Source organism: Sciurus vulgaris (assembly GCF_902686455.1).
Source record: "Sciurus vulgaris genome assembly, chromosome: 2".
NCBI lineage: Eukaryota > Metazoa > Chordata > Mammalia > Rodentia > Sciuridae > Sciurus > Sciurus vulgaris.
This window is the reverse complement of record NC_136462.1, coordinates 189,130,294-189,153,076: the sequence shown is the minus strand read 5'-3', so window position 1 is coordinate 189,153,076 and position 22,783 is coordinate 189,130,294. Positions and strand designations below refer to the sequence as shown.

General features: G+C 58.6%; 1 protein-coding gene across 2 annotated transcripts; it reads right to left on the bottom strand.

The window, feature by feature from the left end:
- Positions 1-1,905: 1,905 nt before the first annotated feature.
- GDAP1L1 (ganglioside induced differentiation associated protein 1 like 1) lies at positions 1,906-21,978 on the bottom strand. 2 transcript variants are annotated; one of them, XM_079126929.1, is made up of 6 exons: positions 21,712-21,978; positions 13,641-13,833; positions 12,618-12,791; positions 10,739-10,836; positions 9,902-10,016; positions 1,906-2,275 (listed from the first exon to the last, which is right to left on the bottom strand). In XM_079126929.1, the coding sequence occupies exons 1-6, from the start codon at positions 21,889-21,891 to the stop codon at positions 1,932-1,934; spliced, it is 1,104 nt and encodes a 367-aa protein (XP_078983055.1). In that variant the 5' UTR covers positions 21,892-21,978; the 3' UTR covers positions 1,906-1,931. The 2 variants fall into 2 exon arrangements, with proteins under 2 accessions (XP_078983055.1, XP_078983056.1); XM_079126930.1 differs by lacking the exon at positions 21,712-21,978 and adding an exon at positions 15,579-15,802.
- Between the last annotated feature and the right edge of the window lie 805 nt (positions 21,979-22,783).

The following is a 22,783-nucleotide window of genomic DNA, read 5'->3' as shown; positions in this document are numbered from 1 at the left end:
GTATGGAAGCAGGGGGTCCTGGGTGCCCTGTAATAAAGACCTCCACATCAAATAGCAAAAGATGGTTAGAAAACCACAGCAACCCAAGAGCCACCAAAGTTGGGGTTGTGTCACCAGGCAAAGTACTCCACCCAGTCGAGCACTATTTGGGGCAAAGAGAACATAGAATAGCTGTGGGAAAAAGAGCAATTATAACTATCAACCATGGCCTTGTGGTCCGTCTTGGAAGTGAGAGTGAAGCAGTTGTGAGGATTTTCTTTGCCAGTGAGGTGCAGAGTCACGGGAATGCTGGTGACAGCCGAAGTCGGTCTGCACGTTATAGTACCCAGGCTCGACTGGGATCTGTGGACCCAGGAGGAGAGAATCTGACCTCACCAGAGAGGCAAGACAGACTGGCAGGGCCTCCCGAGTCTCGTGTTTTGGAGAGGGTGAGCTGTCCTCATTTCACGAGGCGTGGATCCGGCTAGGACAGTGCTGTTGGTTTAATTGTGAGTAGGGAGCTCTGTGTGCGTGTCTGGGCAGCCCAGCGGGCACACAGTACCACAGGGCGTCTGTGATCTCCAAGTTCCGCATCGGCCTCTCTTAGCCCTATTTTTTCCTCTTAGCTTGATGAAAATGTGCAGATTCTTACCATCTTTTTTCAAAATAAATAGTACTATGCCTTCTATTCCCCAAATTATAATCTCGGCTTAATTCCTTGGGCATTTTAACACATTTCCCGCTTAGGAATGGGTCGGGATGTGCCCTGGTGCCCCCTGAAGATCAACATAGGCAGATGTTTGTGAACAGGCTCCGTAAACTGGGAGGCGCTGCGCTAAGCGAGCAGGGTTCACGCGAGACCAGAGCTTTGGCAAGTCTCTCCAGAAACCAGCCCAGAGCACCACCTAGAGGCCTGACCTCCACTCGGCACCGTGGACCTCGCGTCCAGCCCGCTGGCCTGACTTGGGAAGCGGGAGCGGGGTGGACAAACAGGTTGAGACTTGAGAGGCAACTGCTCCTCCTGGATGCTTTATTGGGGCCTTCCAGTGGCTTCTAAGCACAGGCAGACCCTTTCCCAACATGCGAAAGGCACAGGAAAGTGAGGCCCGACCAGGGGGGCTGCGTGGAGGCACAGACCCCCCTGCATGCAGCACGGGGAGCCCCTGGAATCGTGGGAAAGGGGGGCTTTAAAGGAGATTGAGAGGGACCCACCCCTGCACTTGAGCTGGGACTGACCTTCTGAGAGGTCAACATGGCTTTTGCTGACAGTCCCACCTCAAGGGATGGGAAAACCACTCAAGGTCGGGAGTGGCCGGTGGCTGCTGCTCCCAGGAATCGCTACTGAACGCCAGACAGGGCACACCTCAGGAGGGGAGCCAGGGTCTCATGGCGTCTGTCCCCCATGCCCAGGGCTGGGTGCCACTGCCTTGGCCAGTGCTGCCTTAGTCCATGTCCAGGAGAAGAAGGAAGCCCCTTCTGATCTTCAGGGGCCTCCACGGGGTCTCTGGCTCTCCAACCCAGCCAGCCCCAGGTGCTGGTTGGCAGAGGCGAGTCTTGGTGTTGGCTTTGTCCTGGCAAGAGGGAAGGGAGGCCAGGGGTCAGGTTCTCGGAGCCCCCGCACCTCCCAGAACCTGGGCCCTGTCGGCTGGCACGTCCTGGGACTCACCTCAGATCCTAACCGGGCCCCACAGTTCCGTCTTGAGACCTTGAATCGAAAGAAAAGGCATTCGTGTCGTTTCTGTCTCTCTCTCCTCTAGGGAGCCGTGGCCCCAGGTCACGGCACAGGCGACGGCTACTTCTAAACTATGGAATGTTTTCACACTGACGACAGTTACTCAGAACGAGGGCGGGAAGCGCTGTCCAGTGTTCACGGGACAGCGGGTTTCTGGAGGTCATTGGGAATCACACAGCACAGAGACACCGACAGTCACGCGCCGAGCCCGGGCCCGGCTCTAGATGTATTTTTTCTTGAGGTACCAGTAGGCGAAGTAGCCCATCCCGCCCAGGGAGCCCATGAGGAAGGACGCCCCGAAGAACGACGGCGGTTTCCGCTTGACCAGCCGGAACGCGTTGGGGATGACGGCCGACAGCAGGGTGGTGTGGATGTCGCCCAGGACTTTCCGGAAGGCAAAGCGTCTCTGGACTCGCTCGAAGAAGGACTGCAGGTTGGGCCGGCTGCCGTCCTCCCAGTACTTCTTGGACAGTCCCAGGAACTTGAGGCGGTGCAGGGTGGCTCCCAGGAGCACGTCCGCCAGGGTGAAGGCACAGCCACAGAGCCACAGCTCGCCCTTCCGCCCTGGAGGGAGGAGAGGGACCCAGCGCTCAGCCCAGCCTTCTCTGCCTGCGGGGTCACCAGGGGTCACCCGCTCCTGCTCGGCTCGTCATATTTTTCTTTTCTCTCTCTCTCTCTCACTTACCACTGACCTACATCCCCAGTCCTTTTTATTTTTTATTTTGAGTCTGGCCTCGATCCTCCTGCTTCAGCCTCCCGAGTCACTTGGGCTTATAGGCATGACGTTGCCATGCCTAGCTCTATCTTTATTTTCTTATATCAACTGCTGTGTGTGTGTGTGTGTGTGTTTTGCAGGGACTCGGACATGCTGGACCAGTGTTCTACTACTGGGACACGCCCCCAGACCTTTTTATTTCATTTTGAGACAGGCTGGTCTTGAACTTGGCATCCTCTTGCCTCAGCCTCCTGAGGAGCTGGGACCACAGGCGTACAACACCAGCCTGGCTTAAATCAACTTCTAAAGTGCAAACGTGTGTGTTTAAACTACAGCATCGCATCCAACTGCCTCTTCAGCAGCTCCCACTTGGGGTCCACTCTGCACTTCAAACTCAGCATGTCCGAAAGAGAATTCTGGATTGTCAGCTCCCACAAACCCACAGCAGTCACCCCCGCCTCAGAAGCGGTACCGCACCCTTCTGGTGACTCAGGCCAAAAGCCTCAGTGCGACCATGAATTCTTCCTCTCGTCCCCTATAGATAATGTGTCAGCAATTCCCATCAGCTTTATCTTCAAAATACATTTAAAATCTGATGTTCACTCTTACCATCCTAATCCAGACAACTCTTATCTCACACCCAAATTATAATGTCCCTTAGGAGATCCTTGCCCCTGGGGTCTGTTCTCAGCACAGCAGCCAGAGGGATCCTGCGAAAACTAAGATCAGGTCACTTCTCTCCACTCCAAACCCTCTAACAATGCCCCGGTATGGTGAGGACAGAAGCCGAAGGCCTTCAGTTCCTCCAAGGCCCCACGTGATCCAGCCCCCAGGTGCCTCCTGACCTCAGGTTCCTCTTCTCCAGCCACACTGCCCCCCGCCCATCCTCCTGCCAGGCACTCCGGGCTCAGGGCCTCTGCACTTGCTGCTCCAGCTGCATGGCACAGTCTTCTCCCACAGAGCCGGGCTCGTTCCTCCCCCTCGGCTCAGACACCAAGCCCTGGGCTCTCCAGGGTTCAGGTTTTCAGCAACAAGGAGAAACCAGCAAAGGCGACGATAAGAAGCAGCCTCAGAAGGAGGAGGCGAGCAGGGAGTGGGGTGCCTGGAGGCTGAGGCCAAGTGTCCCAAGGAGCGGGAGTGCTGGGCTGCCCTCGGATTCCGTGTACGGGTCCCCTAAGAGGCCTGAGCACTGGCGATGCATTTAGAGGCTGGTGGCCTTGAAGAAGACAGGTGGACAGGCTGCTGGCAGTCAAAGCCAGGTCAGAAGAAATTCGAGGGGTCGGCAGCAGGGGTGGGGTCCAGGGCATGGGAGGGGCTGTTCAGGGACAGTGCATCTTGCTAAGGAGGACAGCATGCTACTGAATGTCACCAAATCTACGTTACCATGAAGAGTGAGGCGCTCATCTTGAAGTAAGAGGGAATAATCAAACTGCCAATCACAAGACATGTCCCAGTTCCAGAGATGTTGGTGTGATGCACAAAGATGCCTCTTAGCACTGAGGAGACACCATGGGGGTGGACACTACTGCCAGCAGGTAGTCGTGGGGACCTGGCTGTGACAATCGCTTCCTAATGCCTTGATTTTCTTGGGGATATAGGGAAAAAGGGGTCAGCAGAGAGTGAGGACAGGAACAGTGGAGGGTGGAGGGCTAAGAGGATGGTCACAGAAGTCCTCTGGGGAGTGGGGCAGAGGGAGGCAGGCAGCATAAGGTCCCGAGGCCGGTGCCCACCAGCCCCAGTGAGGCCCCGGCATCCTCCCCAGTCATGGTCAGGGCTGGTGTAAGTCCAGGGGCAGGTGCTGTCTAGGGGTCAAGTCAGCTTTAAGCAGGTCTGAGGTCTGGCCAGGGGTGCAGAGCCCGAAGTGGTGAGGGAGGTGGTGTGAGGGGTGGAGTGTCGTCGTTTGGATGTGGTGTCCCCAGAAGTTCACATGGGAGGCAGTGCAAGAAGGTTCAGAGGAGAAATGACTGGGTCACGAGAGCCTCAACCATCAGTGAGTTAGTCCCTGGTGGGGTCAACCAAGGGCCCATGCACTGGGGTGTGGCTGGAGGATGTGGGCGTCGGGGCGAGCACAGTCCCTCTCTGACCACCTGACCACCAAGGGAGCCACATCCCACTGCCACACTCCCCCGCCATGCTGTTCAGCCTCACCTCGAGCCCCGAGGAACAGACTCCGCTGTCTATGGCCAGGGACTTCTGAAACCGTGAGCCCCTAAGTAAACTCTTCCACCTCTACAATTGTTCTGATCAAGTCCTTAAGTCACAGCAGTGAAAAAGCTAAAACAGGAGGTGTTCCCGAGGATGGCCGGGATTCCCGCCAGGTGCCGGGAAGGTGAGAACGGGCTGGGGGAGTCAGGGAAAGGAGGCAGGATTAGGGGTGGACACCCAGCTGCAGCATGCGCGTAGTAGCAAGCGAGTGAGCGGACACAGATTTGAGAATAGTCCCGAATGCAGCCCAGATACTGGGCCACAAGGAGAAACCAGCAAGTAGGGCGGAAAGTGGGGGCCTGTGGGTAGGAGAGGCCCCGGGGAGCACAGCGTAGTGCCCTCAGTCCTCACGATAGCCCTAGCAAGTAGGTATGATTACTATCTCCATTCTACAGAGGAGGAAACTGAGGCACAGAGAAGTTAAGTAACCTGGTCAAAGTTGTACAGCTGGTATGTGGCAGAGCAGAGCCTGGAGTCGAACCCAGGTCACTTGGCTCCAGAGTCTGTGCTTGTCACCATTGCATGCTGCTGCTCTTTCCCACATGCAAATGATCACCAACCCCATGCGCTGCTGGATGTCGGCCATGAACATGCACATATGTGCCTCTCCACATGACGCAGGCCCCTGTGCACGCTATTCCGGGGTCTGTGGTAGATCTGCCTGTGCAGCTGCATCCTGCATGCATGTACACGAACCCTGCATGCCTGCACAGACCCGTGCAGCTCCAGCTCATATCCACATGTTCATATCCACACACGTGGGCGTCTGTGCCCACACGGTGCCTGCTAGCGTAAGTGCACGCGCGCCCACGTCGTCTGGCTGCTTGCCTGCAGACGTGTTTTGGGAGCTGCTTGACCTCCCTGCGTCTATGTTCCTGGCAAATTCTGACAGGTACCCTGCGGGACACAGGTGTCCCTCGGCAGCCATCGGTGTGTCTCTGGAGGGGGACGCCTCCCGTTCTGCATCCCTTCCACAATGCCCCAGACCCTGACAACCCCCAGCTGGCGCTCCTGAGTCTGCCAGCCACAGCCGCTACAGACGGTTCACAGCAGAGCTGGCCAGCCACGCTTCCCACTCAGGGCTGCGAAGCCCAGGAGGACACTGGGCACTGCAGGTCCTGCTGCACTTCCCCAGGGGGCTCGCCCTACTCCCCGGGGACACCACTGCTGGCTTCACCTTCTCTCCTCACACCCTCAGGACCTTCCCCAGGTCTCTCTCAGCTGACGATGTCATCTCACGCTTCATTCAGAAAAGCGCAGGCTTCAGACATGAAAGGCCTGGGGTCCCGCCACCACGCACGCACAGGCGGGGCTCCAGCGGCTCCGGCCTTTGCCTCCTGCTCCTGCTGACGCTGGTGGGCCCTGTCCTCCCCTCCCAAGGCCGGACCCTCTGTGGTCCTCACCTCCTACCGGAAGCTGTGTATCTTCAGTCCGCCTTTTAGCTCCTCTCCCCCTTCTCCAAGCTGCACCCCAGGGCCGCCTGACAGATCTCCACCCTTCCATCTGGACTCTGAAGTGCCACTTGCTTCAGTCCTTGGGTTTTGAGTGAAATAACTGTGACACGAGCAGAGGCTGGAAGCCACTTTGCTCTCCAGCCGCTCTCAGCAACCCTGTGACGGCCACCACATGAACGAGTCTGGGCTAGCCTGCTGGGCGAGGAGCAGCAAATGGTCCAGTTACCTCCACTGGCCTGCTGTCTACCAGGCCACAGGAGACATGCCAGCGAGGCTGCTGAATGCTGGCTGACCACAATCGCAGGCACAAAGCCAGTCGTCCCTGTGTGGGACAGAGACAAGCTTCCCAGCTGGGCCCAGCCCAGGCTGCTAAGCCACAAGTCAAGAACAAATGAAAAGTTCTTCTTTCAAGTCACTCAGGTTTGGGATCATTTGTTATGCAGCAAAGCTAACCGATACAATTAATTCCTTTCTCAAAAACCTCCAAGAATTTCCCATTGCACTCAGTGTAAAATCTAACCTCACAAATGTCGACTGTGAGCCCGGAGTCACCCCTTGTCCTCTCCACTGTCTCGGCCTCACTTGTGTCACTCGCCCCGCGATGCACCACACAACTGCTCGAGCGGTTCCCATGCTCTCCCACCCTACGGCATCCCCTTGGTCTGGGCGGAGCTCCCCTCCTCCTTCCCTAGGTTTCTTCCCATCCTGTGTCTCACTTTATCGAGTCTGTCCTGCCCATTTTGACTTCTTTTTCTGGTGGTGCTGGGGATGGAACGCCCAGCCCCAGGCATGCCAGGCGAGGCACCTCCACTGAGTGGCACCCAGCTCTGCCTATTCTGCTCTCCTTTTGTGCGGGCGGCCCTGTGGTTTGAACCAGGCCTCCCCATCCACAGCCCCTGCCCTCGTGGAGCTGAGCACATCACTCTGCAATGCTGTTTCCTCGTGGGATTGTTTGACTAACGTCCTTTTGTTTCTGGGTCATAAACTCCATAAAAGAAAGAACACTGTCTGGTTTTTTGCTCCCAACTTGATCCCTAGGCACATAGGAGATGTCCCATAAATATTTGAATAAATGAATGTAAAAAATGGAGGTAGGGCTGGGGACGTAGCTCGGGGTAGAGCACTTGCCTAGCGTGCTTGGGGCCCTGGGCTCCATCCCCAGCAACACAGACAAAAAAAAAAAACCTTTGAAAACTGCTCTTCCTAGGACACTCTGCCTCGAGTCTGGCACTGTGCAAAGTGCCCACTGCTCACCACCCTCACGAGTCTTCCCAAACCTGCCGTGAGTTATTTTCTGTTATTGCTCGCATTCCACAGATGACCTTAGGGAGGAGGAGTGGATTCCACAAGGTCACAGGGCAAGGAGGTGCCTGGTGGGGGATCTGCACTGATGTCATCTGGCTCCAAGGCAGGGGTCTTAACCTGACAGTATAATTCCTCTGACTCTGGGCTCCGCCCACCAGGGAGTGTCCCCAGGGCAGGTTCAGCCGGGCCCTGGAGGGTGAATGAGTGACAGAGTCCACGCGGACACAGCCAGTCAGAGCTTTAAAACCCAGAGCCACTTTCCTGGGCCTCTGCTGCCTCTCAGTCCCAAGGGACACACCTCTTAGCCTTGAACAGCCCTGTCATCTCACTGGGGGGCAGTGCAACGCCCCTCCTCTCAGAAGACCCCCAACCCAGAGACCGGCGGGCAGCCAAGTCTCTGTCTGGGAACCCTGGAGGAACGTCCTTCCAGAGCTCTCCTCTAGAGCCACCCACTCTAGCCCCCATCAGGGTCAGACCCCAAGTCCCCCTTGATCACAACAGCAGCTAACATTTGTGGAACTTCCATCCCGGGTGCCAGGCCCTCAGGAGCTAACTGAACTTGAGTTTTCTCTCCAGTCCTCCCAACATCCCCGAAATGGAGACACTCATGTCCTCAGCTCCGAGGAGGCACCAGGGCTGGGATCCACACTCCACCACTTCTCTGTGTGACCTCGGGGAAGTTGCCGAATGTCTCTGTGCCTTAGTTTCCTCATCTGTTAAATGAGAACAGTCTACCTCCTAGGGCTGTCGTGAGGATGGAGAGAGTTGACCTCCGTGGAACGGAGAACAGCGTTCCACCGCAGTGCGTGTCAAGTCACCGTCCTGGCTGAGTCCTGTCCCTCCCCCATGTCACACATTCGTAGCTCCGGTGTCACAGAACGTGACTGTATTTGGAGACGGGGGTTTAGGGAGGTGGGTGGGTCGAAATGAGGATGTTAGCATGGGCCCTAAGGCAGTCTCACTGACCTCCCCAGAAATCCAAGGCTGGGCCCACAGAGACCCGGGGGCTGCACAGCAGAGCAACGCGCATCGCGGACACAGTGGGAAGGCACCATCTTCACCCAGGAGGGGCTCAGGAGGAACCTGCCCACTGACCCCTTGACCTTGAACTTCCAGCCTCCAGAACCGGGAGGCAGCAGGTTTCCAGTTTCAAGTCACCAGGTCTGTGGTGTCTGTTTCAATCACCCCAACAAACGAATACCCAGGTACCGCGTGCCTGGGGTTCAAGGTCATCCAGCCAGAGAAGGCAGAGCTGAGAGTGCCCAACCCCAAAGGCGGGCCTTGGACTTGCCATGCGTTTTGGACCCTGGAAGTTCTTCTGAGAGCACCCTCTCTGGTGGAAACTGGACAGTTCCTCCTCGAGGTGTATGGTGTTGTTTATCATGCTTTTCTCCAGGAAAAGCTGAGGCAGCAGCCTCAGTGTGTATGATGTCCCTGCTCAGGACTTTAGGGCTCTGTGTGTCTTCAGCCCTCAGTTGTGAGGTGCTGCAAAGAATACTGAACCCTTTGAGAGGGAATCTATTCTTGCCTCAACACCTACGAGCTGTGTGACCTTGAGCAAGTTACTTCATGTCTCTGAGCCTCAGTTTTCTCATCCAGAGAAGAAGCTTACCTTTAGCTGCATGTATATTCAACTATATGTACCAGGAATGGTACTGAGTGCTTTTAATTTTCCCGAGTCCAACAAGATAGGGTTAATATTTTAAGTTGTGTTATTACCATCCCATTTCGCAGATGAGGAAACTGAGGTTCCAGGAGAGAAGGGACTTTGTCCCAGGCCACACAGCAAAGCTGCAACCCTAACCCTAATCTGCCTGGCTCTGACACTGTGCTGCCGCCTCCCGGGCACATGCACATGTCGCACATGCCCCAGACATTTGCACTGTTGAGGACATAAGATTAACAGGCCTCTGGAAAAAGAGCAAGATGGAAAGATCCAGAGTGAGACTGAAAGAAGGGTTGAGGCCAGTGTCACAGTCTAATGGAGCCAAGCGTCAGGGAGAGGGGACTCAGGCTGGGCTGCAGGAGCCAGGGTGTGGGGCTGGGAAGGAAGCTGCGCAAGAGCAGGAGGAGTCAAGGTCAGAGCCTGGAGGCCTGGAGGCCCGGAGGCCTGGAGGCCTGGAGGCCTGGCTGCAGCAGGAAGGAGCCACAGAGCTCTCCTGCAGGGCCAGGTGAGGTGGGCTGTGGTCATGGGACCACCCGCCTCGTCTCCAGCCTCTCTCCAGCATGTGCTGCGTGCTGTGCCCAGGCCGAAGCGCTCCACAGGCGGGGTCTCAGGCGCATCTCAGTGTCTCCCTGGGGAGGTTCTCCTGTTATCCATATAGGGGAACCTGAGGTCCAGAGAGGTGAGGACCCTGCCCGAGACAACTCCGCCAGTCAGAGGCCCAGCCAGGCTTGACCCAGCCTGCCCAACTCCACAGCCCAGGCCCCACCACCCGGGAGGAAGACCCTGGGCGGGGCGGGGCGGTGGAGGCGGGTGGCCGGCCACCCCTCGCCCGGGCTGGCACCCACCCTCGTTCTCCAGCTTCCTCTTCTCCAGCTCGGCCTCGAGCTGGTCGAGCACCATGGCCAGCTCCCCGAGGATCTTCTTCAGGTAGCTCACGTCATCATGCTCCAGGATCTTGGCCTGCGGCAGGACGGGCAGGACGGAGGCTGAGCCGCTCGGTGCGGTCAAGACACGCAGGGGCGGGAGGGGCTTCTCCTGAGCCTTCCGCAAACCAGCCTCCCTCATCTGGTGCTCCAGCCCGTGAGCCTGGCCATCCTGCCCAAATCCCACTCAGGGGCTGGGACACTCAGACCTCCAGCCCCTGCAGGGCTGGCTGCCAGTGGCCCACAGGTGTCCTTTCTCCAGGGGCTGCTGTCCATCATCGAGGAGCGGCCTGGCCCAGAAATAGGAGGAAGGTCGTCCCCAGCCCTACACCCCACCAGGCAGTCTGCAGCCAAGGGCCAACCGATATGGGGGCGTTCAAGGCTGGTCCTGGTCACCAGGTGGACCAGCTGTGTGGCGCCTCTGGTCCTCCCAGGGGAGCAGACGAGGCGCGGCCGCTTCCTCTCCCCATCTCTGCCATCCGCCCCAGCTCCCCTTGGGGCGCCCCGACACCGCCCTGCACAAGACCCTGCGTTCAACGTTCTGCTTTTGGACACAGAGCCTCTGCGTGAGGAGACAGGCCCTGGGGTGGTGGTGGCTTGCCCAAAGTCGAACAGCCAGGAAACGGCAGCAGAGGACACAGGGTCGGCGAAGCAAGCCGGGTTCCCTCTCCAAATCACTAGGCGGTCGCCACCTCAGAGCCGCCTCTCCAGTCCCTGGCCATGGGCAGGCAGTGGGGAACGCGGTCGGCAGGCACTCACCATGAGCTTCTTCTGTTTGGAAAGGTAAGGCTCAGAGAGCTGGGGCTCCTCCTCATGGTCCAGTTTCATGAGGTCCGTGGTGGCATTGGCTAAATGTCCTGCGAAGAGAACAGGAAGGGTCCTGTCCTGACCCAGGGCCTCCCCATCCTTCCCCTACCTCTAACCAAACACTGGTTGACTTATGGTCACTGCGGACTGTGACCTGGGGGCAGATGAGACACCACCCTGCCCTAGGCTCAGGCCCGCGGGCAAGACAGACACCAAGTCCCTGTGACACGGCCTGATCCATCTGTAATGAAGAGCAGCAGAGTGCTGTGGGGCCTAGCAGGCCACCCGCAGGGGCCCAGGGGCCCAGGGGCCCAGAAGCCTCCTGAGGAGGAGACGGCGCCCAGTGGACAAGCAGGAGCCCAGCAATGGGTGGAACCTCTTCCAGGCCTCCCTGCCCTGCCCACAGCACCCCGCCCCTCACCCCCTGGATGATGTCCCAGCTGCGATCTGCCTTCCAGGAGCCCGTGGATCCTCCCCCTCTCCCTCCCACTTGCTCCTGTCCTTTCAGTCACTCTGGATGTCCCCCTCCTTGAATGCCCTGGACCCCTCCCAACCTATGGGCAGCTCTCTGTGCTTCTTCCAGAAAGATCCCCGTGCACTCCAAGCCCCTCTGCGTCCTTTAACTCCCTTTTACGTGCGTTGGTGACAGCACGTTCGGGGATTTTGCCTTCTCTTGTCCCTCCTAGTGAGCCTCAGAGAGCGCGTCTAGTTGTGAACATCTGCCTGGCAGGCCGCTATGCGGAAGTGCCATAACTGGTTCACCCAGTCCCAACCCAGGGCAGCCGGCTTTTTCCAGCTGTGTTTCTTGCTGTGACCAACGATGCCGCGGTGACCATCTCTGTGCTTGGTGCGCGTCTCCAGGTGTGCCTGCAGGACAGTCTCCGGGGCGTGCTCTCCAGAGAGGGCCCAAGTTTCCTTAGCCTCGCGCTGTACGTGCCTGATCCTTGTCTCTGCTCCCACGGAACTGTGCCCTGGGTCTGCAGGAGTGGGTCTAACCCCGTCTGTTCCCAGCCCGCATCACGGTCCCATAGATGCTGTTGGCTGACGGGAGTAAGACCACAGGGAAACCCCGAGTCTTGTTCAAGAGAGTGCTGAAGGGACGGGGCTGATGCCCCTCCCTGCCTTTGAACGTCAGTGGGATGGAGGAGGACGTGGGGGGCGAAGAAGCGCCCACTGACTGAGCACCTGTGATCTGCCAGGGCTCCTCCTGACTCTTTTGACTATAGAACCCCGGGGTCTGCAGGAGCCTGGACCAAAGTCTATAAGCAGCTGTCAAAGGACCATCTGAATAGTCCAACTCCCAAGCAGAGACCCCACTGGGGGCCTTGCCACACTGGGCAGCCTTCCTGAGTAACTCCAACCTTGAGGTCACACAGTGCCCTTGGCCACAATGACAGTCTGTGGCTGGGACTTCTGGGGAGGCTTCCCAGCTCCCCAGCAATAACAAAGGCCTCTGCTGGACAGGCAGCCTGTAGCCTCTGCGCAGGAAGGCAGGAAGCGGGACTTCCAGAGAGGGACGGCCAGGAAGAGGGCAAGAGAAGCAAGACAGGAGAGAGGGCCCACAGCCAGAGAGAAAGGCAGGGGCACAGAGAAGGCGAGGGGGAGAGGAGGGGGAGAGGAGGGGGGAGAGGGAGGGGGAGAGGGAGGGGGGAGAGGGAGAGGGAGAGGGAGAGGGAGAGGGAGGGCAGGAGGAGGGAGAGGAAGGGCGGGAGGAGGGAGAGCGAGGGCGGGAGGAGGAGCCGCGCGGGAGCAGGGTGCGAGACAGGGACTCCAGTCCACCGAGAGGGCGCGCAAGGCTCTGGCGGCGGCTCCGCGGCAGCCGGGCACTCACTGCGGATCTCGGCCGTGGCGTACTTGGGGATCATGGAGTCGGTGGTGAGCTCCGGGTGGAGGATGCAGCCGTGCGTGTAGGCGTCCATGGGCAGCGCGTCCAGCAGCTCCCGGTACTGCAGCACCCGCGCGTGCTGCGGGCTGCCCGCCTCGGGCATCAGGGCCACCACGTTCTCTGCAGGGCACCCAAGGGCAGGGCTGAGGTGGCGACTGACCCTGAGTCAGCCGCCGGCCGCCCTGCATCCTAGAACCCAGAGGGCCGGGGCGCCCGCCCCCAGGGCTCTGCGCTGGCAGACCGGGATCCCAGGGGTCCGGAGGGCCTGGCTCACTGGGGCTGCCAGGCCGCACCTCCCAGGGAGCGCCTCTCAGCCCGACGGTGGCCAGGAGGGGCCTCGGCCCTGTGCTGCCTGATTTCCAGAGGGACTGGACACCTGGGTGTTTACCACTCAAGCCTCCTTGATTTTCAACACTGGCAAGTTCATTAAATACATATGTATGAATCTATATAAAATCAAATTACATGTCATGTATATATAAATTACTTGCCAGTATTAAAATCTGTGTGTGTGTGTGTGTGTGTGCCTGTGTGTTCTCTCAGCCCTGGGGGGCGACCCAGGCCTCTACCTCTGGTCCTCACCTGCTCCTATCCTTTCAAGAGTACCTGCAGGTCCCTGATGCCCTCTCAGTGGCCACCAAGCTTCAGGATGGCCAAAAGGAGGGAGAAGACATAGGGTCCCCCAGGGTCTGGGGTGACAGGACCCTGCTGTGTCTATGGGGTTCCTGGGGAGTCTGACTAGGGACTGGGACCGGAGGGACTGTGCTTGTGACTCCAGAGGTCCTGGGGAAGGGGGCTGTGGCCGCCGTGCTCCCGGGGCAGCTGGGCCGGCGCTTTCCGCGGAGTATTGGAGGAGCAGGCCTCCAGCAGCCCGGGGCCCTGTGGTTCCTGGGTGGCCCCAGCGGACTTCCCGGCCTGCCCAGGCCCCGGGCCCCTGTCTGAGCCTGCGGTCCCAGGAGCGCGGCCTACCTCCCGTGAAGGTGCGCTCCACGTAGTCGATGATCTGGTCGTAGTCGCTGATGATGTTGTCTCGGTGGATGACGACAGGCACCTCCTCGCCCAGGTTGAGCCGCATGAACCAGGGCTCCTTGTGCTCGCTCTGCGGCAGGCTCACGTCCCGCTCCTCACACACCAGCCCCTTCTCTGCAATCACCAGTCGCACCTGCAGGCGCCAGGGTCAGAGGGGAAGGCGGGCGGACATGGGGACACTGCCCAGGCCAGCGGGGGTGTGGGCAGGGAGGTCAGAGGTCACATAGAGGAGGGGCACACGGCTGCTTTCAGCCCGTGGGCACTGGGCACTGGCCGGGGGCATGTCTCAGGGGCCTGTATTTGGCAGTGGGGGGAAGGTGGGCCTGCTCTGGGCCTAGAGGCAGTGTGGCCCAATGGCTAGGGCTGGGTCTTACAGCTGGACACACCCGGGACGGGACTCCTGGCAGGGCCATGGGGGCAAGCTCCTTAAGTGTCCTGAGCCTCAGTCTCCCTGCTTGCAGAATGGGGGCAGTCCTGGTACATTGTGCCAGCGTGTGTCTGGTACTTAGACGGCAATTCATGATTATCATTATCATGATCTGTCACTTAAACTTGGGTCTCTGGTGGTACATCTGTCTGGGAGATTCTCAAAAATTCTAATCATCATCATAATCAAGAGCTGAATTCCTCAAGTTAATTTGAGACCAAAGTGAGGTGAAAAATAATTTGTCAACATGAGTTGAGGTTTTATTGCCTCCAAACAAGTGCCTTCCCATCTAACTGCCTGGTTGGATGCTCACAATAACCCCCCAGGAAGGGCAGAACAGGGAATATTTCCCTATTTTCGTTGATGAGAAAATTGAAGTCTAGAAAGGGCAAGCAACATACCCAAAGTCACACAGCAGACTTAAAGCTAGCAACAATGGTTTCTGACTCTCAGACCAGAGAGTGCCCTTTTCTCTGAGGGTTTCCTCTTGGAGTCCTGGGCTTGCCCTCTCCTGAGTCTTTCCTTTTCTCTGAGGACTCCCAGACAAACACCTGAATTGATAGATGCCAACATCCTTGAGGCGGGGCATGCTCCTGACCCAGCCCAATATTTCTGAGCTGGAAGAAATCAGCTCAGAGATCATCTAGTCCAAGTGTCCCTTACCTGTGCACTGAGACTCAGAAAGGAGGGACTCCTCCCAGATGCCCTGGCAGGGGGATGGTAGGAATCCCCTCCTACACCCTCCTCCCCACATTTTGCTCCAGTTCTGGGGGGCGGGAGGGTCCCCCTGAGAGAGGCAAAGGCAGGCTCTCCCTGAGCGTCGGTGTCCCCACACACCCAAGGTGGGGCGTCCTGGGCCTGGGCGCCCTTGACCTCCTTCAGATGCCTGGAGTCAGCGCCGGCAGAGGCAGCCTGGTGCCAGGGCAGAGCCTTGGACGATGTGGGTTCAAATCCCTGCTCCAGTGCTGGATGGTCAAGTGGCTTCACAGTGACGCTACTTCTGGGTGCCTCTGGCTCCGGGGAGTGCTACAGCCACTCCCTCGGAGGGCTTGTGAGGGTTCAGGGCATCAAGCCCTGTGCAGCGGTGTCTGGCCCACAGCACTGGTGTCCCGCCTCGGCTCCCGGTGTCACAAGAGGTTTTGGAGGTCCTGAAGCCTACCTATGCAGCATATTCCCTGTGTGACCCTGGACAAGCCACGCAGCCTCTCTGATCTCCAGTTTCTAATGGAATGAGGACCGTGATCTGTTCCTTCCAGGCTGCTGTGAGGCCGAAACGGCGTGATGCGGATGGGGACCCGGCACAGGACGCGTGGGTGCCCACCTTGCTACTCCCACACGCCCGCATGGGCACCCCTGCCCTGCTCCCGGCTGGCGTCCCAGAGAGCTCCAGGCCTGCCCTCTCAGCTACCAGCCCTCCCACTTGGTGGGCCGCGTGCAGGGAGGTCACTCACCCCCAACGCCCAGCCCTCACACAGACTCATCTGCACTGTTAGTCAAAAGTGGAGCCCCCGGCTGAGAGGCAGGGGCCCCGTTCATCATCCTGGCTCTGCCACCGTAATGCTGTGTGACTTTAGAGCTCTCGCCGCCCCTTTCTGAACCTCCTTTTTCTCCTCTGTAGAACAGAGGGGCTGGACTCCTTCGGAGTGCCCTGGAGCCCTGCGGAGTTGACCCTGCGCGAGGCGGGGCTGGCCTGGCTCCACCTCCTGGTGGCGGTGGGCGGGGACTGCAGGTCCGTCCCAGAACTGCTGCAGGGAGTGGCGTGGGCCACATCCCTTTGGGTCTGGTATGAGTGTGAGCGGGCGCGTACGAGCGAGCAGGTGCGTGCGCATGGCGGAGTGTACAGCCAAGGGCGCACTCCAGTCCTGGGTGCGCGTGTTGGTGTGAGCGAGCGAGAGCGTGTGTGGACCTGGCGCTGGCGCACGAGCTGGGCCCGGGGCTGCGGGAGCCCGGGGCTGGGGGTGGCCCCGCTCCCGCTTGTCCTCCGGCCGCTCCTGGCCTCCTTTGACCCTGGCATCAGGCTCCTCCCCAGCCGCGTGGCCGGGCCGGGACCTCCAAACGGATCGCCGCGGAGACCCAGCCAGGCTCCACCTTCGCAGGTGAACCCAGGCAGGACGGCGCCCCATTCTCTGCCTGGGGCTCCAGTGGGTGTCCCGGGTGGCCTGGGGAGGGGACTATCTTTAGAGGCACTGTAACCCTGCCTGGAGCTGCCTCAGGGTCACCCTGGCAGGTGGCCAAGGAGACATTCACCTTCAGCTGAGCTGCAGGCCAGAGCCCTGTGCCAGCCTGCGGGGGAGGGGACCCGAGAGGAGCCAAGCCCAAGGGAAGGACATGCAGCCACCAAGGCCATCTGCCATCTCTGCCTCCTGGAGGCTCCACCAGACGTAGGTGGTCATCAGGCCGTGTGACAAGACTTCAACCATTGCCCATCGGTGCTTCATTGTGACTGGTCAGACACTGTCCCTCCTCAGCCAGGCCCTGTTTACATGCTGCACTGAGTTGGCATCTCTATAAGTCATTTAGTTGCTGTGTGACTTTCTAAAAGGTACTCAGCATCTCTGAGCCTTAGTTTATTTATCTCAAATTTACCCCCCCCCCCACACACACACACAAACTTAACGGATTTTTTTAAAGGAGCAGTTATAGGGTTACAGAATCCAACACCTTCTTTTGGTGACACCTATGGCTTCACTTTTCAGCAGCTGTGCACCCAGTGCCTCCTGTGTGTCAGGTATTGTTCTAAGTGCTGGAGGCTCTGAAGTACATGAAACCAAGCTCCCTTCCCTAAGGTGGCTGATGCTCTATTGGGGGCAGATGACAAGCAATTAAAATGATGAAACAGAACAGGGCCAGGGCTGCTGGGACGCAAGCATGTCACGGAGATGGGCTGCAGTTTTAAATAGGAAGGTCCATGCAGGGTGCGGTGGTGCACACCTGTAATGCCAGTGATCGAGAGGCTGGGGCAGGAGGACCACAAGTTCGAGGCCAGCCTGAGGTAACTTAGTGAGACCCTGTCTCAAAATAAAAAAAAATAAAAAGGGTTGGGGAGGTGGCTCATTGGTGAGTGCCCCTGGATTCAATCCCCAGCCCCACAATAAATAAATAGAGTGGCCCAGCAGGGCAGGCCTCTCTGAGGAAGTGACTCTTGAGCAAAAGCCTGAACAAGGTGAAGAAACAGTCCACACTGGGAACTGGGCAGGGAGTTCCAGGCAGAAGGAATGGTCGGTGCAAAGGCCCTGAGGCAGGAGCAGGGGGACAGGATGGGTTTGGAAGCCCGCAGGGTGGATGGGGGCAGGATGGTTGGAGCAGGGAGGATGGGAGAATGAGGGACCGAGGAAGGATCGTGGGCAGGGGCTTTTCACCAAGGGGGTGCGTGAAGCGCAATGGGAAACTGGCGTGTTTACTTCGGGGATGGAAACTGACACGGGCCTGCCCTTCTTCTAGGGACGTAGGCGATAAAGCACCTTGGTGCCACCTCACTTCACAGTTGTTGCAGTTACCTCGAAACATCACGCACACTCATGGTGACTTCGACATGACACACAGGGAGCGGAGCCGCCACGAGGCTGTGTTACATAATGGGTTAATGCTGAAGCACACATCTCATTATGTAACACATCTGTTTTAAAAATATTGCGATAGCTGTACTTCAACATGATCGGTTCCTTTCTACTCTGTAAGTCTCATGTGTTTTATTCTAGTCAACTAAAACCAGGAGCAGAGAAGGGTCCATAGGCTTCCCCGCCTTCGTCCTGACCCAGGCAAGGTCAGGAGCCTGCAGCAGGGCCTGAGCCCACGGTGAGGACTCTGGGTCTTTCTTGGGGGGACTGGGGAGCCATGGCAGGCTTCCGAGCAGGAGAGGAGTGAAATGTGCTGCATTGCCGGTCTGGTTAGTTCCCACCCACCAGCCTCTTCTTGGTGGCAGGGTGGAATAGTGAATGGTCAAGTGCAGCAGGGCCGACTGGTTCCTGGTAGGAAGTTGGGTCTCCTACCCAGCTAGAGGCTCCCAGGTCCATCCAAGACAATGGCGGAGCCTGAGAGGATGGGTAAGGGACCCTGAAGCAGGTGTGGGGCAGGGAACAGGGAAGGCCCCCAGGAACTCCCACAGTGGGAAGAGCAGGATGGAGAGCTCCGGCTCCCGTAACGCTCCTGCTGGGCCAGGCGCCCTTCTGAGAGCCTCTGGGCATTGACTCTGTCAACCCCTGCAAACCCCAGCAAGGTGGGCGCCACCACCTGCCCACACCCTCTTTCCCAGAAGAGGAAATGGGCACAGAGACAGTGCGTAATTTGCCCAAAGTCACACAGCTAACAAGTCGCGGTCTTGGTTTTTAACAAGCTGACAGGCATGAGTGAGGACAGACAGACGCACAAAGGCAGGGCGCACGGAGATAAAGGGTTATGCTCCCTTCTCGGGGAGGAGGGCGCAAGGCAGGCTGGACCACCCATCTACTCCTTTTTCCTTGCAGAAGCTGAAGACCAGAGAGGGTCAGGTCCCACCGCCATTAGTAGGGCTGCCAGCACTACGCTCAGCATCTGACGCCCTGCATTTCTGCCCCTCTCCACCTCGTTTCTGCTCCAAAGGCGGAGGAGGCTGGGCCAGGAACACCCTCAGACGCCACTCACAGTCTCCTCCGAAACCGTGGCCCCAAACCATCATGTATGGTGGCTCTTGGAAGTCAGTGTGCAACTGTGTAGGGCACGGTGCTCAGCGTGTGCCCTAGGTGACGTCACTCCATCCTCACAGCACTCTGAGGGGGTCCTGCCATTATCTGCACGCAGACGAGCAGAGTGAGACCTGCAGAGGACAGACACCCGCAGAGGGTGGCCTCGCTGGGAAGTGGCGGGCTGGGGTCGGGCCTGGTCTCTGGCCGATGCCACAGCCCATGTCTTTGTAACGGTGGCTGGCGCATGGTGAGCACATCCTACATGCCACGTGCTAGTCCAGGTGACTCACGGGGGTCCGTCTGCTGACTTGCGATGACCCAGTCGGGGAGGCTGTTATCATTCTCAAGGTGCAGCTCCGGTAACTGGAGCACAAGGTGTCGACAGCCTGTATGGGTGGCAGAGCTGAGCTCCAAGCCCGGCCGCCTGGTCCCAGAGCCTGGCACTGTCTTGCTGCCCTCTGGGTCTGGAACGGACCCAGTGGAGCTGCCACCACTCCGGGCTGTGACTGGCTCACGTGCTGTTAGGGACAGGCTTCTCAGATGCCCACGATGGGGGCCTCTCCACAGGCAACCAAGGCCCTCAGGGCTGGAGGGAAGGAGGGGACTTGCCTGCAAGGCTCCTGCTACATGCCAGGCACTACATTTCTACACCCCCCAAAGCTCCCACGGATTCTGCAGGAGAGGATGGAAAGTTCCCTTTTCCAGATGAGGTTGTCCAGGTACAGAAAGGCGAAGCAACTTTTCAGCCAGTAAGCAGCCAGGATGAGACTTGAACCCAGAGTATCTGACCACTGAGTCCAGGCCCTTTCTGTCCTTGGAATCCACCATGGGTCCTGGGCAGGGGGAAGACCCCAGGCAGGGGAGGAAAGATGATGTCCAGGCCAGCTTGGTCAGGAACTCAGTCAAAAGTAGAGTTGCACCAGGTGGTCCCAGCCCTAACTGCAGGGCTACCTAAGCCCTGAGCTCAGGACGAACAGGACATATTCTATGAGGGAAGAGTCGTAGGTTCTCTTGGGGATGGGGCTGGAAGATGTCTTCCTCCTGCCCTCTGTCCAGTCTCAGCCAATGGGACGTGATTCCTGAGAGGACCTGGGTGGAAGAAGATGCTAGAATCTGGAGCACAGCCTCATTCATTTGCAAACCCTCAGTACCTTAAACAGGGTCTGGCATGCAGTAGGTGCTCAGAATGACCTTGCATAACTCTGACCCTCCTTTACCTAGATCTTTGGTTTGGGTTTTGTTTGTTTCTTTGTTTGCTTTTGTATGTGCTGGGAAGTGAATCCAGGGCCTTGCGCATGCTACACAGGAGCTGTACCACTGAGCTACACAAGCCCCATTATGAACAGAGCCTTACCCAGTGCCAGGCATTAGCATCAGACCCCCACCACACACACACTTTAATTTCCTTGCAGTACCAGAGACTGAACCCAGGGTCCCGCATGCTAGGCAAGCACACTGTCACTGAGCTACACCTCCCGGTCCTGAGTCTTTTTTCCTATTATATTTTGAGACAGGGTTTTGCTATGTTGCCCAGGCTGGCCTTGAACTTATGATCCTCCTGCCTCCGCCTCCCAAGTAGCTGGAATGACAGGTGCGTCACTGTGTCCAGACACCACCAGCACTTTTTGTGCTCATCTCATTTCGGCCTCATGACAGCCCTCTGAGGAAGTGGCTATGTCAGGCCCATTCTGCAGATTATAACACTGAGAATCTGGAGAGGCAAAGTGACTTATCCAGAGCTTCACGGTGAGCGTGTGGGGAAGATGGCTCTCCCACTGAGTCTGACTGGCCTCAGAGACTAGGCCTAGGCTGGAGCTCCTCAAGGGCGATGGGTGGTCCAGCGACCTCAGCGGCACCTGGGAGCCTGTTGGAGATACAGGCTCTGGGCCCTCCACAGAACTGAACCAGAACCTCTGGGGCAGAATCAGCAGGCCGCGTCTTAACCAGGACGGCCCCGTGGTTCCTTCACCCCCTGGAGCGTGAGTAGTGCCAGTGTAGAGCGCTAAGTTATGCCACCCCTTCGCCCTGAGGGCTGGAATTAGAGGCAGCTATTATTATCATTATCCCATTTTCCAGACAATGAACCCGAGCCGGGACCAAGACCCAGAGCCAAGTCTTTGGGTTCGAAAGCTCTTCTTCTTCACGACATGTTTTTCCATGTGGGAAATGAGTGAAAGGAACAAAAGATTCTCCCAAGGAGACGAGTCAGGGTCAGAGGCGGTGCCGCTCAGGCCCCAGGAGGATCGGTCCTTGGGCTCTGGCCATGGTGCTGAACCCATGCCCCAAGAAAGGACAGCGGCGCCGGGTGGGAGATCGCGTCCCCTGGAGGCGCCCGAGTCACAGGGTGCAGTTTCCGGCCTCACTCCCGGGAAGCGGGAACCCTGACAACTCAGCACCAGGCTGGATTTCCAACTGCCCCCCAGTTTCCCCGGATCCGAGAAGGGTCCAGGGGGCTGGAACAGTCTGTGCCTTTAAGAGCAAAACCCAGATCTGGAGAGCCAGCGGGCTGGCCTGAGGGGCTGGGTGAGCTCCTTCCTTCTCTGCTCAAGACCAGGGGTAGCAACTGGGGACGGGCCTTCCGAACCCAGCCTGGGGAAGGCCCCCGCCGGGACGGAGCGGCAGCAGAGCTGCGACCTGGGGCCTGCAGTGTCCGGGGCGGCAGCGCAGAGGGCGGGCTGCCGGCTCGGCTGGGGCGATCGCTCCCCGCCGCTGCAGCCCCCCGCAGGCCGCCTCCCGTTCGTCCCCTGGCCTTTGTCTCCCTTCCCGGCGCCCCCGGAGCGCCGGGTCTTTCTGGGAGGGAGCGGCAGCCTGGGTGCCGCGTGCTTTGGGGGCTGCTCCGGGGCCGGGCAGGGCCGGCCGCCCCTCCCCGAGCTGCGCGCCCGCCGCCCGGTGCCCTCCCCCGCGCCCGCCGCCCGCGGGCTACCTTCTGCGAGCTGAAGGACTGCGTCCAGTGGTACAGGACCAGGCTCTCCCGCGGCCAATGGGCGGGGCTGGCCGCCTCGGGCGCGTCGGGGGCCTCGGCCGGCTTGGCCGCATCGCTCTCCAGCGCCGAGATGGGCCACCAGCTGCAGTTGGTGGGGGTCAGGTTGTTGGGGGTCGCCATGGCGGCCCGGGATCCGAGGAGGAAAGAAGGCGGCTCCGGCGGCGGCGGCTCGCTCGCCCAGCATCACATGGCCTCGCCGAGCCTGCCCCTCGGCTCGCCTCCCTCCCCCCGCCCTTCCCCGCGAATGGCATTACTCACCGGCGGGGGAGGGGCGGGGATCCCCGGAGCTCCGTGCCCCTGGCCAGCGCGGAAAAGCCGCCGGTCCTCGTGGGCACCTTGGGAGGGCGCGGCAGCCAGGGGGAGTGGGCCGTGCCCCCTGAATAGCTCGGATCTGGCCTGGCACCTGCCGAAGGTTCCACCATTATAAACGCATTTGCGCCTCTAAATCTTCTACGAAGGAAATGCCTCTTGGGATAACCGGTGTCATAGAGATCCGTTCCTTTTTCAAATTAGTGTCAGGAGAGATCTTATCTCTCTTTGCTATTTTCTAACTTTTTCCTGAAGGGCTGGAAAGAGCGGAAGGGAACCAACTACTTATTTAACAAACACAAGGCACTTGGCCGAGTGAGCAGGGACCATTCTAAGTGCTGTACAGCCATCAACCCATTTAGCACCTTGATAATCCTCTTGGCCTCGTTTTATGGAGGGGAAACTAAGGCACAGAGAGGCTAAGTGACCTTGCCGAAGGTCACCTCGTTATAAGTGGTGGAGCAGAGATTCAAATCCAGGCAGTCTGTGCTTCATCTGCAAAGTCCTGATATGATGATAAACAGCAGCACAGCAAGCATTTATCAGCTCAGGCACTTCTCATGCATCATCTCATTTTATCTGCACAATAATCATTTTCCCCAGATGAGGAAGGTGAGACTCAGAGATGCCACTGGTCCAAGGTCATACCTCCACCCAGGAGAATGAGACATAAGTAGAGGAGACCACTTTGCCACCAGTTATC

What these genes read in the sequence shown, in the direction of transcription:
- GDAP1L1 (XM_079126929.1), bottom strand. Translation starts at nt 21,891, where the DNA reads ATGGCGACCCCCAACAACCTGACCCCCACCAACTGCAGCTGGTGGCCC. An exon ending in GGAGCGCACCTTCACGGGAG is followed by an intron (nt 12,792 to 13,640) that starts GTAGGCCGCGCT and finishes GGTGCCCTGCAG; the next exon opens with AGAACGTGGTGGCCCTGATG. An exon ending in CGCCACGGCCGAGATCCGCA is followed by an intron (nt 10,837 to 12,617) that starts GTGAGTGCCCGG and finishes TTCTCTTCGCAG; the next exon opens with GACATTTAGCCAATGCCACC.